The sequence below is a fragment of the Gadus macrocephalus genome, chromosome 23, assembly GCF_031168955.1.
Source record: "Gadus macrocephalus chromosome 23, ASM3116895v1".
NCBI lineage: Eukaryota > Metazoa > Chordata > Actinopteri > Gadiformes > Gadidae > Gadus > Gadus macrocephalus.
Window position 1 is genome coordinate 8,652,241 of NC_082404.1, and position 16,135 is coordinate 8,668,375.

The 16,135-nt window shown below is 43.9% G+C and overlaps 1 protein-coding gene across 2 annotated transcripts; it reads right to left on the reverse strand.

Moving 5' to 3' along the window:
- Window positions 1-6,724: 6,724 nt before the first annotated feature.
- myca (MYC proto-oncogene, bHLH transcription factor a) lies at window positions 6,725-9,601 on the reverse strand. 2 transcript variants are annotated; one of them, XM_060045085.1, is made up of 3 exons: window positions 9,347-9,601; window positions 8,176-8,924; window positions 6,725-7,826 (listed from the first exon to the last, which is right to left on the reverse strand). In XM_060045085.1, the coding sequence occupies exons 2-3, from the start codon at window positions 8,900-8,902 to the stop codon at window positions 7,168-7,170; spliced, it is 1,386 nt and encodes a 461-aa protein (XP_059901068.1). In that variant the 5' UTR covers window positions 8,903-8,924; window positions 9,347-9,601; the 3' UTR covers window positions 6,725-7,167. The 2 variants fall into 2 exon arrangements, with proteins under 2 accessions (XP_059901068.1, XP_059901067.1); XM_060045084.1 differs by having other exon boundaries at window positions 6,725-7,829.
- Between the last annotated feature and the right edge of the window lie 6,534 nt (window positions 9,602-16,135).

Sequence of the window (16,135 nt, forward strand, 5' to 3'; positions counted from 1 at the left end):
ACGTGTCTGGGACCACCCGACAGAACCCACCACACCCCCCTGCCACCTCAGCCCCCTCCCCTTCCTTCCACAGAAACGTGAGGAGGAGAGAGGAGGAGGGGAGAACACCGGTCAGCCCCGCCCTCTTCGCCGTGGCCGACGCGTGACCACGGATAGAGAGACTGACGAGATTTCATGGAGAGCAGAGGAACCGAATCACCCTCTCTGTCTGTCTCCCCCCCCGCTCTCCCTCGAAATAACTCTCTCTGTCTCTCTTCCCCATCTCTCTCAGTAACCCCCCCTCTTCCTCTCTCTCTCTGTACCATATGTTGCTTTCCCTCCCTCCCTCCCTCCCTCCCTCCCTCCCTTCCTCCCTCCCTCCCACCTAGGGCTGGAAAGAGTGTGGAGTATAAGAGTACATTGTTGAGGTTTCTAAGAATAGCTGCAACCAGCTGTGATCAGTAAGGGAGAGAGAGGGGGAATTCCCTCATCAGAGACTGATGGGAACCGGGCTGTTGGTTCCAGCAGTGGTGTTAGCACTGTGCTATCATTGATTTATCACAGTGTGAGCACACTGCTATCACAGCATTAGCATAGGGTTAGCAACAGTGTTATTATTATTTCTCTTTGGGGATTATTAATGTTTGACAGTGTTAGCATAGCATTAGTACAACTAGCACAACTATAGCACAGTGCTGTCACAGCATTAGCACAGAGTTATCACAGCGCTAACAGGATCTCCCCTTTAGGATAGATACTTTTTATCTTATCTTTTCATAACACATAGGGTTAGGGTTAGGGTTAGGGTAAGCATGGTGATAGCACAGCATGAGCACACTGTTAGCACAAAGTCACCACAGAGCTAGCACAGTGTAAGCGTGCACACAGCCCCGCACTGGGTCTATGGGGCTGTTTAAATGTCTCACAGTAAAAACATTGTGCAGGCAGAGACGTCTGGCAGCCCAACATTCAGCTCTGTGAGCCAATAAAAATACACACTCACTCGCCGACAGAGAGAGTGTGGTGGATAGAGAGAAAGAGGGAGAGAGACAGAACGAGAGCCAGACAGACAGGGAAAAAGAGAGTGTGAAAGACAGAACGAGACACAGACAGGGAGAAAGAGCGAGAGACAGACAGACTGACAGCCAGACAGACAGTAAGGAGAGAGGGGGAGAGAGAGAGAGCGCGAAAGAGAGAAAGAGAGAGAGAGAGAGAGAGAGAGAGAGAGAGAGAGAGAGAGAGAGAGTTAAATGGCTCCAGTGAATTTCTAGAGAGTTAAGCGATGATGTCTTCAGACAATAACTCTGGAGCCACTAGAGAGATCCGCTGGTATGCAGCTCCACCCCCCTACCACCGAGAGACACACACACACACACACACACACACACACACACACACACACACACACACACACACACACACACACACACACACACACACACACACACACACACACACACACACACACACACACACACACACACACACACACACACACACACACACACACACACACACACACACACACACACACACACACACACACACACACACACACACACACACCAGGTATGTCTCCAGCCCCTTTACAGACAGGGCTGGAAACTGTTGCTGGGGAACACAGTTTTCTTTGAGTTGCACTTTGACCGACACATTTTTTATTTTTTTGTTACATAATGTAATGTTTGCTCACAACAGCCACATTAACATCAAACTATCTCTTCTTGATTTTGGTCCTAAAATCCTCCCATTGAATACCCTCAGGAAGATGAGAAAAAGCAGAACACGAAACATTGAGGGGGAACTCTTGTTGAAGTGGATCTTTTGCAGAACTTTCTCTTTAATAACTAAAACTGCCAACCTTCTTCTGCATCGTGATAACCGGTTTTCAGAGGGCATACCCTCACTCGATCTCTGCTCTAAAAATAAAATGCAATCGCTTCGTAAAGCAAAGTACTCTCGCTGGTGGTATGGATAATTTCTAGGGGTGGGAATCTCTTGGCACCTCACGATTCGATTCGATTCCGGTTATGAGGTCAACGATTCGATTCTAAAACGATTATCGATGCAACAATTTTTTTATGTACATTTCCATGCGTGATTCTCAAAAATATATATATACATCTGAGTTTGCTACTCAGTTTGCTAATCGCTTCCCACTTTTGTGATGATCATCAAAGACATCAACAGATGAATTAACTTAGCATATATTTTATTAGAGAAAAAGCTTATGTCACAGATATGACTTTCTATGAACAATGCAATAATCAATGCAGCTTGCATTACAACACAATATGGAAGTATGTAAAAAAATAGGTTTCAGTTTTCTTTTCTTTCTAATCTTTCTTTTCTATGTCATTCAAGAAAAAGCTGCTCTTGAATTAGAAGGAGTTCTTGTGTCTGGCTGTGAGTTTGCGTGCATGCATCGAAGAATCGATTATTTTTCACACCCCTAATTATTTCGAGGACCAGGAAGTGCTTGTGAGGAGAACCACTAGCTCCTACTGGCTTACAGATTTCCTTCGTAACCCTACTGCAGGTTCCAGATATTAAGGTTCCACCGTATGTAATAATAACCAATGAAGTAAGATTACAAGAGTACAATACTGGTCTACTGGCCTCTATTAGTCTCTTCTGGTCTACCACTTGGTCTATATCAGTCTCCATAGTTTCTAATAGTTCACAGGTCTCTATTGGCCTCTTAGTGTCTACTGGTCCCCTTGTCTCTCCTGGTCTCTTTCCTGGTCTCCTTCTTGTACTCAACTGGTTTCTATTGGTCTGAGTTTTTTCTGGTCTCCCCTGGATTCTCCTGGTCAATCATGTTCTCAACTGGTCTATCCGGTTCTCTATTGTTAAAGAGTATGGTATACTCTTTACTGGGGTTTCACTTGCTCTCTGGTCACTCCTGGTCTATACTTGGTATCTAAGTCCCTATACCGGTCTTTACTGGTCTCCTCTCTCCTGCTCCGGCTTCCGTCCCAGGATCCATTTTCAAGCCAGGTATATTAAAAAAACGGTTCAACCCATGTTTCAAACCAGGGTTTGGTCCAAAAAGAAGACATCTGCTAGTCCTGGGCACCACCAAACACAGACTAGATCTAGTACAGACGACAGGTCATTAAGGCGCATGTAGGTGTTAAACAGAACAGAGACAGGTCAATAAAGAGCAGGTAGGGGTTAGACAGTACAGAGACAGGTCATAAAGGAGCAGGTAAGGGTTACAGTACCGAGACAGGTCATAAAGAGCAGGTATGTATTTGATCACCTTGCTCTAGGGGGCTTACAGCCTATATACAGAATCTGAATTAACAAATAATGTCAGAGAAGGATGAGGTTACGTAGCTGTCGTAACCAGGGTTATGTAGCTTAAGCAAAAGTTAATCAGGAAGACGATATTCCTCCTCTATTCCTCATCGCTCTATGCACCGTGTTTCATTCCCAGGCTGTCACTGCAGACCCCGCCCCTTTCATCTCTCAACCAATCTGAAACCATTTTGCGGTCAAACAGGAGAAATTGGGCCAAAACAAAGCGAGATTGCATCCTCCCGGCTAGCAACTTCATTCTTAGTCACAATCACAACCATGGATCCATCGTCGACATGAGAAAATAATTGTGATGGTGTCATAAGCACCAAAACATGACATGTCAACCAATGTTGTGGTTCATATTATACTAGTCCCTCCTTGAAATTTAACTGAGTTCCTGTGTGAATACATGGGCAACCTAGTCACTGCCGTAACCAGGCTACAATCAGCGCATGTAAACACACTGAATCCTGTTGTTTATCTGATCATTCTTGAGATTGGCTTTTGATTGTTTATGTACCAGAAATAAATCTTCGTTCAAGGTCTCAACCAATCACATATCATTGAGGTATGGCAACTCCGAACACCCAAACCACCTTACACCTCACTCCTCTACACGCCACAAGAGCTTACTAACAAATAGATTCTGTCCTCTGTCCACAGGTCATGGTTTGGCTGTGGGTAAGAAAGGCCCAATATTATATCATAAAATTACCTAATAACCCCATATCCGACCCATTCACCAGGTCCACCAACAACACCTCCATCATATCCATTCATAGGCCTCCACCTTAAGAGATGTCCCACCAATCGCATGCTACAAAGGGCATAACGTCCCGTGTAATAATACATGGATACGAACAGAGATGGGGATCTCAAAGTGACGAGCAGCGCTCCCATGCCATCATTACGTTAACTGACGACACGACCGTCCTAGGCCTCATCAGAGACAACGATGAGACGGCCTACCGAGAGGCGCTGCAGACACTAACCCGGCTGGTGCCAGCATCACGGCCCGGTACGGGGAACCGTTCTGCCCACAGCCGCGAGTCCCGACCGAGTGTGGTCTGATTTGCAGCACAGCACATCGCTGGAAACCGACTCCTGGCCGTTCAGGATATCTTTCACAGGTGGGGTCTGCGGAAGGCAGACAGCATCACTATGGAGCACAGCCACCCAGCAGGCAGACGGTTCTCCTTGTATACTCAGGCAGACGAGCATGAGAGCATGGCTGCACGTACCACCAGACGTAAGGACAGTTTTTACCTCCAGGGTATCAGGCTTCTCAACTCATTGACCTAAATAGTCCTGCTGTCTGCAACAGCCATGACTGCTGCTATTATATCAGGACTTATACATGCCTAATGTGCAATTCTTCTGTTTACACTTGTCACCTGTCACCCTTACAGCACAAGCCTCATGTTAATGTATAGTGTTATATTTATCATATTTTCTATTAAATAATATGAATACTGATGTTATTGGTAGTGCGCTTACTGCTTAGCTGTGCTGTTTTTTCTCGTTCAACACATTTCATTGCACCGTTCCTCCTTTGGTAACCTACATAAGACTGAAAACTGAAACTGAAACATATGCCAACACATGGCCCTTTAACTATCTGTTATGATTTAAAGCTCTTCCCCTTTGCACTGACTGAATGTATGGAGTAGATAGAGATGATCCCAACTCGAAGTGTAGGTCCCATGCTTGAGATGTAAACCAGCATAACACAGTTAGGGCATGGTAGGACAGCTTCAATGTGGAAGAAAATATAGTATTTCATCAACGTGAACAATGGAACAAAGAATAGCACATTTTATTTTAGGTTTAGTCTCTTCTAAAGTTATGGGTGCTAGAATAACAACCCGCAGTTAATAATAGGCCTACTACTGTTATACAACAACAGTTGGGTGAAGATAGAGCCATGTGATGCGTTTAAAACATTTGTATCTCCATAAGTTCTCTATAAAAGAGTGCGAAGTGGTCTACGACAATGTTTTCTAATTTAAGTGCGCATTAGCGCTCGACAATGGTACAGTACAGTAAGCTAGTGATATCATTGTTATAACACCATCTTCCTTCTGCTGTTGAACAGCAGTGCATCGACACACACACGTTAATAGATAATCGATATATAAACGTCATCAATATAATCACTTACCGGATCATTCGGTTGCTATATATATTATATTCCATTTTTCGGATGATCACTTGCGCGTCTTTCAGACCCAGATCTCCACCTCATTTCCATGTGCTCGCGACCACGCGCTCCACGCAGCCGAGAAATCCGTCAGACACGGGGAGTGACGTCACGGCGAGACTAGAATTAAATGGCCCGCGGTGAGGATAAAATCCGCTCCATCGTGTAATGGCTCCGTTAGGAAACGCCGTCGACTCGCTTCTTTATTAAATGCGTTCAAATTAATATTGTAATAATAATAATAATAATAACATTTTAAATATGAATCATGCAGTGGGGTAATTTCAATGTGCCACTGTTATGGTTTCTGCTGCTTGCTAAAGTTAATCCCTGTACACATGGTTTCTTATAGGCTTCACATAGCAGAGCAGACTGTGTCACTGTCAACCCAGGAGAACCTGTACAAAAATGATACTCAGACCCCGTACGAAAGCAATAATGTAGACCTATAATGTAGAAGGGTTTGTGCCTCAGAATACCTCACTGGATTTCTTAATTGGCAAAACTTGTGATACTGTACAATTTAGATTGCACATAAACAATAACAATGGCTAATGTTTCATGTCTCGTATGAGAAGGGCTTTGGATATTTATAACACAACTATGTTGCTCTATAGTGACAAATAATTAGACGATTTATTATCAAACAATTGCAAAAAAAGATTTGTAACACTCTTAACAAGCGTATGCTTCCAAAATGGAGAGTTGTTGAGGTGTGATTTCATGAAGTTCAAGCTTTATAGCCCTATAGTGTACATGAACATGTTAAGGTCTCTAAGTCTATATATTTCCTTAAAATACTGGACAATCGAGGTAATAGTTTGAGTTCCTTCTTTAACCATATGACGATACTAGGATTTTAATTGATGTCTTGAAGCCCGTCCCTATCCTGTTGAGCTAGAGGGGCGTCGCCCGTCTCCACTCACTTCCTACTATAATTACACACCAGCCTAGAGTCCCTTTAACTGCTAACCTTTGGCAGGACATTTCATTGATCACCATTAAGCATAACTACACCTGGGGCACAGGACTGGATGTGGCGTGTCCGAGTTAAAGTATTGTAGGCTCTTCGATGAACCCTTGACCCTTGCGTATCACGCTCTTGGACAAGGCGGGAGAAATGTAAACAAACACAGAACAGTGTTTCCTAGTAGTGGCACTCATTGATGTAAGGTGATCTGACGTCATACTAGAGGCTAACATGTGAGGAGTGTCTGACCAAAGAAAAGCAAGAGACAGTTTCAGGAACCATTTTTCTTTTATATTTGAATTGAGGAACAAAATGGAAAATCGAACACTGAAAACCACTGGGTGAGAACTTCCAGTCAAATTGATCCAAAAATACCTTTTATAGGAAATTTTATTTACAAAAAAATGAAAAACAAAAGAAACATAAAAAAAAAGGCTTATTTTATGTTGGGCGCTCAACTGTGCAGCACCAATTTTTTTCTTTTTATATTTTATTAATAAAAATAAACTTTAAATATTGTAATCCAACCATAACGTCTGAGGCAGTATTGAAAACGTTGAAATCCAACAAGATCTCCACAACTTTAGAATCCCCGTCTTGCATTCGCATGCAACATTATAACCTGTACACACTCAACCGAACCGACTTGCATAAAAAAAACTAACTTAAAAAAACACCACCAGCGCCAAGTCTTAAGACCCCCATGTGGCCCTCAGGGCCGGGGGCTCTGCAGGAGGCAGAGCCGCTGCCGGAGCGCCTCGCTCCTCCTCTGGAGCTGCTCCTTGACGGACAGCAGCCGCTCCTCGTCCGTCTGCATGCCGTAGATGCACTCCGTGGCCTTCTTCAGGATCACCACCTTGGCCGCCTTCTCATTGTTGGCCACCTCGGGGATCTCGTCGCGCAGCGCGAAGAAGCTCAGCTTGAGCTCGTTGCGGCGCTGGCGCTCCAGCACGTTGTGTGTCCTCCGCTTGTCGCAGTCCTCCGTGTCCGAGGTGCGCGGGCTGGCGCACTTCCTGTTGCCGCTGATCTGCTTGAGCACGCGGCCGTGCCCGTGGCTGTGGTGATGGTGGTGGTGGTGTGAAGGCGGCGAGCTGCCGCTGTCCAGCTTGAGGCGTTTGACGGCGGCGGTGGCGGCGGGCGCGGGGGGGTCGTGGCGGGTGGAGGGGTGAGCGGCGTAGTTGTGTTGGTGGGTGGAGACGTGGCAGCGCTTCAGCACCAGCGGGCTGGGATGCCGCGTGTCCGAGGGGGATGAGTCGCCGCGTTTAAGGTGCTGCCGCTTCTCCACCGTCACCACGTCGATCTCCTCCTCGTCCTCATCGTCATCCTCGTCTTCCTCCTCTTCCTCGTCGTCATCCTCATCGTCACCCTCATCTTCTGAAAGAGACGGACGGGCAGAAGGTAAACAAACATCCTAGACTTTCAGGTCACAGGAATGCTGCTAAAGAACAAGGCAGGAAGGCGTGTGATCTTTCCTAGGATCAGCTGTCTCAGACGCTCCCACAGCAATGCTTGGCAACTACAGTGCACCACGTCAGAACAAAACAGCACTAACCCAGCTGGGACAGAGGAAACGCGTCCCAACCACCCACCCGAGTGCTTGGAACCGCACCAGCTCGCCTCGGGATGACCCCCCCTACACCTTCCCTCCCTCCCTCCCTCCCATTCATCTTCATTAGTAAACACAAGATCAGAGATAACAGCTAGCCAGTGTTGAGCCTACCTGAGTCGCTGCAGCTGCTGCTACTGCCGCTACTGTTGGGGGGGGTATCCAGTGACAGGTCCCGTGGGGAGGAGGTGCAGCTGGTGTGGATGGAGGTGGTTGTGGTGGGGGGGGTCTGCGGTAGCACCGCCACACTGGACTTGGGAGTCTCGGCAATGGGGTAGGGGAAGACCACGGAGGGGTCGATGCACTCTTCCGCGGACGTGTTGAGGTCTTGCAGGTAGTTTGTGTTGAGTCTCGCCGACGGACACTCTGACGCGGGGCTACTCCCCCCCGTGGAAGAGGCAGAGTCCCTGCGCGCCGCGTGAAGCGACGCCAGACGGTCAGATACTACTTTCTCGAGCTTGGCCACGGCAGAGAAGCCGCTCCACATGCAGTCCTGGATGATGATGGACTTGAGAAAGGTCTGGGAGTAGTCAGAGTCGCAGATAATGCTCTGGTTTACCGCGTCGTCCCCCAGAAACTCTGTGACCATCTCCAGCTGGTCGGCCGTGGAGGGGAAGAGGCTGGAGAGAGAGGGTCTGCGGCTTGGGGAGAGGGGCGGGGTGGGCAGCAGCTCGAACTTCTTCCAGATGTCCTCGCTGGGGGCCGGCGGCTGGGGCTGCTGGTTGTGGTGATAGAAGTCCTCCTCCTCGTTGTCGTAATAGAAGTAGGGCTGCAGGGAATCGTAGTCGTAGTCATAGTTTTTACTCGTCGCGGTAGCCCCTGAGGAAGAGTTCAGCGGCATGGCTGCCCTAAACGTCGCCGAACTGAAAGGAGAAGAAAAGGTTGTAGTTAGTATTAATTGGCCACGTCTAATGGATGTGTGTGTGTAAACGCTGCGACAAGGTGTGTTGAGCACGCGTCAAAGTGCAGCACTGTTCAAATGGCAGACAGTTCAAAACACCGGCAGGCATGCGCTTTTGGCATGCATGCACTTTTCTAGCAGCAGGTGCTCGATGCGTTGCTGAAAGTAACTAAAACATGCAGTATACTGTATACACATATACTGCAGCACACACGCACGCACACATGCTGCAGTACACACACATGCTGCAGGCCATACACATGCAGAATAGACGCCATGCTGCAGTAGTAACGTTACACTAAGCCGGAGATAAGGTTTTAAACCCGGCAACACGCTGAGGCGTAGCACCATGCGTCCAATACGCTGCTAAATGCCTCCTCTTACCGTAAGCGTGGAAAGGTTGACACCCGGTGTGGGTCTGAGAAGCGGGGGGGTAGGACCCAAAATGCGCTAAAAGTGCAAGTATTCCAGCAAGAAAGAAACGTTAATCCAGTTCTGGATCGGGGCGGAAAAATCTCGCTCGTACTGTCAGTGGAGCCGGAGGAGGCGTGCGTTGGTGTGAGTTGTAGAAAAGATGGACATACGCCGGCTGTGGAGTGAAGCCGTTCACGAGCTGCATGGAAATCACAGCTGAGGGACGATCGGCAGCAATAAGAAGGTCGCGTTACTCTGTGAACTGTATCCCTCCGCGAGAGCTTTCCCGCTAAATAAGCAATGGATTTAGGTCTTAATGAAAACACATATATTCTCCACAGGTTGTGCTATAAATCAACACTTGATTCGAGGATGAGTGTTTTTGAGGATATTTAGTGTGTATAAGTAATCTTTGAAATGGGGGACTACTTCTCGTGGAGGGAGAATGTGGGAGGGGTTATCGTAGGAGTCCATTGATTCGACTGACTCGAGTAGTGCTGTAGTAAAGTGGTTGGTAATAATAATAACTGTAGTACGGTGGGTGCTAACCTCTCATTAGACATCCACGGCGATAACAAGAATTAGCTTTTCACTTGGAGTTCTTCCTAAAAGAACACCCCCCGCCTTAAGCACACACTATAACAACACAAAAGATAGTAGACTGTTTTTCGTCGCCCAATAAAAATCGACTCATATTCTTGGAATTTTTACAGCTATTTAATGATTATACAATATGCCGGTGCCGTATGTAGTGCAGACACACACATCATTAAATGAATAAACATTCGTTTGAATACAGTGATTTTTGATTCAGTGTAAATGGCTATATGGTTTATTAATATAGTCTATATAACAGTGCTGCAATGCAATACGGAATGATACATTCACCACGACAGGTGATTTTTTTCTGTCTAGATTTGAACAGAACAGTGAAACTAAATAAAAAAAAATTAATGTGTGTTTTAATGTAGCCTACTGTTGAAGGAAACACATAACAGTATAATGAATGTACATGTTGGAATTAAACTCCGCTGTGTTTTGATAAAACTCGGTTGGACTCAGGAAAATAATACTCAGAAGGTGGGCACTGGGCAGACAGCAGAGCGGCTGCGGCGAGACCAGCCGCCCTCCCCTGGTTAGACGGTCCTCCTGCGCCCTCTGCTGGAAGGGCGCAGGAGGACACGCAGTTGCAGTTTAAATGATGAAAAGTAACTATAGGTAACAATTAGACGTTTGAGGTAGATCTCTGGAAAGTACATTCTTGAACCTATACATTATATTGCTTTAAACCCCACAGCTACTTAAATAAAAAAAGTGGTTTTCTAGGTTTAAGATTATCTTATCACACTTTTCAGGATGTCTTTAAAGGAAAAGTGAAAACATCTCAACGTGGCAAAATGACCCTGAACAAAGACACGGAACATGCTACGATGTGAAGTAGAAGTCTTATATTTAGTGGAAACATGGTTTATTATATTCAAAAGGGTAAATGGGAGTTTACGACCCAAAACCAAAATAACTCCTCTATTGAAAATCAATTGAATCAAATTAGCTTCTAAAACCATCACCGTAAAAACCAAACCCTAACGCTCAAAGCTGACTAACACTCAAACTAATCCTTAAATCCAAAAATCTAACCATGAAACCTAAACCAAATAGGAAACCTTATACCCTAGGGATGGTTTTGGTTTTAGTGTTTGGTTTAGTTTTAAGGTCTGGTTCTAGGATAGGGTTTTGTATTGGGGTTTCGTTTAGTTTTAATGTCTGCTTTTGGGATAAGGTTTCCTATTTGGGTTTATTTTTGGTTAAGATTTAGGGTCTGGTTTTAGGACTGGGTTTTGTATTTTAAGATTGGTTTTTGGGTTTGGTTTTAGTGGTCTGGTTCAGGGTTAGGTTTTGTATTTGGGTTTTAGGGTCTTGTTCAGGGTTAGGTTTTGTATTTGGGTTTTAGGGTCTGGTTCAGGTATAGGTTTTGTATTTGGGTTTTAGAGTCTGGTTCAGGGTTAGGCTTGTATTTGGGTTTTAGAGTCTGGTTCAGGGTTAGGTTTTGTATTTGGGTTTTAGGGTCTTGTTCAGGGTTAGGTTTTGTATTTGGGTTTTAGGGTCTGGTTCAGGGTTAGGTTTTGTATTTGGGTTTTAGGGTCTGGTTCTTGTATAGGTTTTGTATTTGGGTTTTAGGGTCTTGTTCAGGGTTAGGTTTTGTGTTTGGGTTTTAGGGTCTGGTTCAGGGTTAGGCTTGTATTTGGGTTTTAGAGTCTGGTTCAGGGTTAGGTTTTGTATTTGGGTTTTAGGGTCTGGTTCAGGGTTAGGTTTTGTATTTGGGTTTTAGGGTCTGGTTCTTGTATAGGTTTTGTATTTGGGTTTTAGGGTCTGGTTCAGGGTTAGGTTTTGTATTTGGGTTTTAGGGTCTGGTTCAGGGTTACGTTTTGTGTTTGGGTTTTAGGGTCTGGTTCTTGTATAGGTTTTGTTTTTTGGTTTTAGGGTCTGGTTCAGGTATAGGTTTTGTATTTGGGGTTTAGAGTCTGGTTCAGGGTTAGGGTTTGAATTCAGGTTTTTGGTTGTAGGGTTTGGTTTCAGGTTTTGGAAAGGATGGATCTTTGTTTTAACTTCAAATTATACTTTTTCTTTTTTACTCAATTGCATTTTATTTTACTATACTTTATACATACTCCAATACTTTATACTACTATATCCTACTATATATATATGCTACACTTTATTAAAATAACAAAATATCATACAATGGTGTACTTGCAATTGCAGAGCACCTATAATGTAAGGGTACTATTTGTATATGATATTATTTTAAGACACTGTAAAGCCCTACCAAAATAAACATGTTGGCCACTGAAAAGTAAAGTGGTGATGTTCTCAACAGAAGTGACAAGCTGTGATAATACATAGCGACGGCCAGTATATGTATTTTATTTCCTATGAGAGTGATTAAGGATTATTTTTGAGTTGCTTCCATAATTACATTGAGTTTATGGTCTAGTTTAGTGGCTCTGTGTTTGACCAAGAGCTTAGTAATTAAGTTTGATTCCCAAAGTGTTGTAAGAAATAAGTTTCTTTATCATGTACGTTTGATTTTTACAAAAGATAGCCTATGAGGTAGATTCTTTATAATAATCAGGAACTGGCTTGGCAGTGTAGTGGCTAGTGTGTTTGACGCCCAGCACAAAGGTGTTATGTTCTACCCCAAATGTCTGCACAAATTGAACTTCATAATAAATGCAAGTGTACATTGCATAGCTAACATGTACTTATTAGGTGAGTGCTGAATGCAGCATGACCCCAGCGTCCTGCGGTGTCAGTCAGGCCTGTGTTCCGCTAGCAAACATAGAATAGATTAAGCGTTTATTGTCATTGTACATCTTGCAAATATAAGACTTCCGGTGGACTGTCTCTTCCACCTCTATAGACGTCTATCTATGTAAGAGGTACTCTTATTCTGAGGAGATCGTACGCCGGAAATCTATTTATTTGCCAGTGGAACATAGGCCTGATTGACACAGCAGGAATGATTGTATTCAGTGAATTTGTCTATATATGACAATTTGGCCAATGTTTGACCAGGTTTTATAGTATAATTTGCTGATTACTTTTGATGCATTAATGGTATTATTTCTTCTTCTTTTTTCTGAGGTATTAAAAACTTCTTAAAAGTCCTTAAATTGTCACTTCCCTGTCATCTGGGGACAGCCCCCAGATTCATGTGGGGGTCCCGACCCACAGGTTGAGAACCACTGCTCTAATGCTCACAATAGGTTGGCATCTCTTCTGTTTTGTCGCTCTGCGTCTCAGAGGGGGTCTGTGCCTGTGGACAGTTCTGACACCAGCCTATCAGTGACATCATTTCAAGCTAATGGACATTGAAAATGACCAGTGCCCTGCTCTGAGACACGGAGTAGACATAAACTGTGCCATTGCTTTAATATATGAAGATTTTTTTATTTTTATTTTTTGTTACAGTGGCTGCACGTCAATTTGACCACAAGTTGACTGAATTGAAGTACAGGGGTGCCCTGCAGAAGGGGCTGCGCTACGCACCTGAGACGAGTGGAGGGCTACCAAGAAAAGGCAAAGAGTTATAAGGACAAAAGTTATTGTAATGTTCTTAATAATAGGGTTAATTAGTGTTAATGTTCATAATTCCTGAAGATGTTTGTTTGTCATTGATTTTGAATATTCATTAAATTACTTTTTGAATAACGGGCTGTTTTGTTGTTTTTTTGGTTTGTTCATAGAGTATTCAGGAAAGCAGCTGTTCTCAACCTTGGTTTCTTAAAAAGAATGGAAATAGCCAATCTAATGGGGTTTTTAATGACGCATATTAAAAACATACAAAGCAAGGTTGAAAAGTGTTGAAATGGCCCTTTAATAATAACCTTGTTTCAATGTATGATGCAATACATATATATAGTTTAATCACTGTTGATTCAATTTTATATTCTTTCAATGTTGATCATATCATAATTGAATCAAGGTTGATTCATTGTCAGAATTAATTGGAAATGTAACGCTATTTCAATGTTGATCATAGCGAGTACTTTCAATGTATATTTCAATGTCTGACATCAATGTTGATCACAATCTTCAGCCAGACAATATCTCAATGTTGATTCAATCACGTTTTGCTATCTGGGTTTCCTTCTGCCCTTGTAGTCTATTTCAAAGACATGCGGCCCACCAGCGCTCAAAATACAGTGATGCCACTAGTGGCTTTGTATCTATTTTACACACACACACACACACACACACACACACACACACACACACACACACACACACACACACACACACACACACACACACACACACACACAGTGTAGGGCAATGCATTTGACATTTCTGATTCTTCAGTTCAATTCATTTTACATTTCTGCATTTTTAGCAATGCTTTGCGCTTTTCATTCAGCGGTCACTTTATTTGCTTCCAACAATTTACTTTTTTCTTAAAGGTCCCATGACATGCTATTTTATGTATTCTTTAATATAGGTTTTAGTGGGCAACTAACACAGTATTCAAAGATGTTCCCGAAATTCAGCCGTGGCGCAGAGTTACAGCCACTCATAAAGTGAGATTTTCATGTCATGGGACCTTTAAATGGTGTGCATGTTTACATTGTTTACTCCATTTAGACTTTTGAACCTTTGTTCAAATCCTTTCACTTGATTTAGGCCATTTATCGTTTCTTTATGTCTTAATCTGTGTGGCTTTATTAAAAAAAAATGTTCAACCTCACTTTGTTCTACAACACTCACCGCATTTTCTAGTTAAATGTTTTATTTGATGGAGAAGTATAACTGACTCAAGCTGACTTTTATTAAAGGTTGGGTATGGGATTTGCGAAACGCCAGCAGATTTTTGAAAATACACAACTCAAATGGTCCTCTCCTTCAACGCTGACTCTGACTCCACCCAGTCCAAGTACATGGACGCGCAATCATGCACGAGCGCGAACACAAGATGCACGAGAGCGAGCCATTAGCTAGTTAGCTAGCTGCAGTAGCTACCGCAGGATAACAACAAACAGAAGCTTGCTCTGGGTCACGAGCTTTGAGTACGTGCACGAAGCGGTCACGCGCGGGGAGCGGGGGAGGGGGAGTGCAGTACAACGTTTGATTGACGTACTTACTGTCCAATGCTACTCAGTGGTTCTGGAAATCATTGGCTGGAGTTTTTCGAGCCCTGCCCGTTCCACAGATGATTGACTTGACCTACTTTGAACTCAGTGGCTGTAAGTGGGTTATGATAAGGATTTCAAGTAATTTTGCAAAAATTGCCAAAAAAGAGAATTCCATACCCAACCTTTAACTGTTAATTAATACCTATATAATGAAAAAGGTGAATATCAAAAGTGAACTATTTGCTTATCTAGGCAATTGTATAACTTAGACTAGTCACAATCAGGCTTGAACCCAGAACTTTCGGTCTATGAGACCTTTGAGCTTACCAGCGAACCAGCTCATTTGAGAACATCAAATTTCTCTCAACTTTGGTGGTCAACACATGTTAATGCCAAAGCGTCTGACATTGAAAAATACAAAAATTAAATTGTATTCCCAAGTCTAGGTTGAATCTAATCAATTAGGTGTACTTAAAAATGAGGTAGCCAATCCAGCTGGAGGTCAGACACACTTACAACTAGACTACCATGCCTCGACTAATACAAAAAATGTCCAGTGTAGAGTTGTAAGCAGAGATCTGAGCAGAGCTATCTTCGTCCCTTCTCCCATTGCTCTTCAGGCCTGTCAAACGTCCAGGGGTATGTGATCATCCATACCGTAGCACAGGACCTTTGAGTTTACATTAAATATGCCGGTGTTGCTTTAGCTCGGGAGATTGGGTGGTGGAGCTACCATTTAATGTATCTTCTTTGTGAATGACCTTTCGGGCAGCAAATGCATCTTTTGGTGTGAACGCAGGGAGATAGTTTCAACGGGCCTTTTGCTGTTCTTAGATTCGGAATCAGCGTTAAGAAAAGTGTGTATGTGTGTCTAAAAATGTAAATGAAATGTTCCACACAGAAAAAGGAACTTGATGGCAAGTTCTCGTTACCAGGCCCCACTCAGTTGTAGGGCAGTAGACCTACATGTCACTCTTGAGAGTGGATGCATCATGCTGGCAGGCTATTAGAGGAGCCGTCTAGACAGCCGAGGGAAGCAATGGGGTGAATCACGTGTATTAATAGTGGACAGAAAACGGAAGCTTCATCCACCTAAACTCTTCCCCTCTGTAGGCAACAGCAACATCAC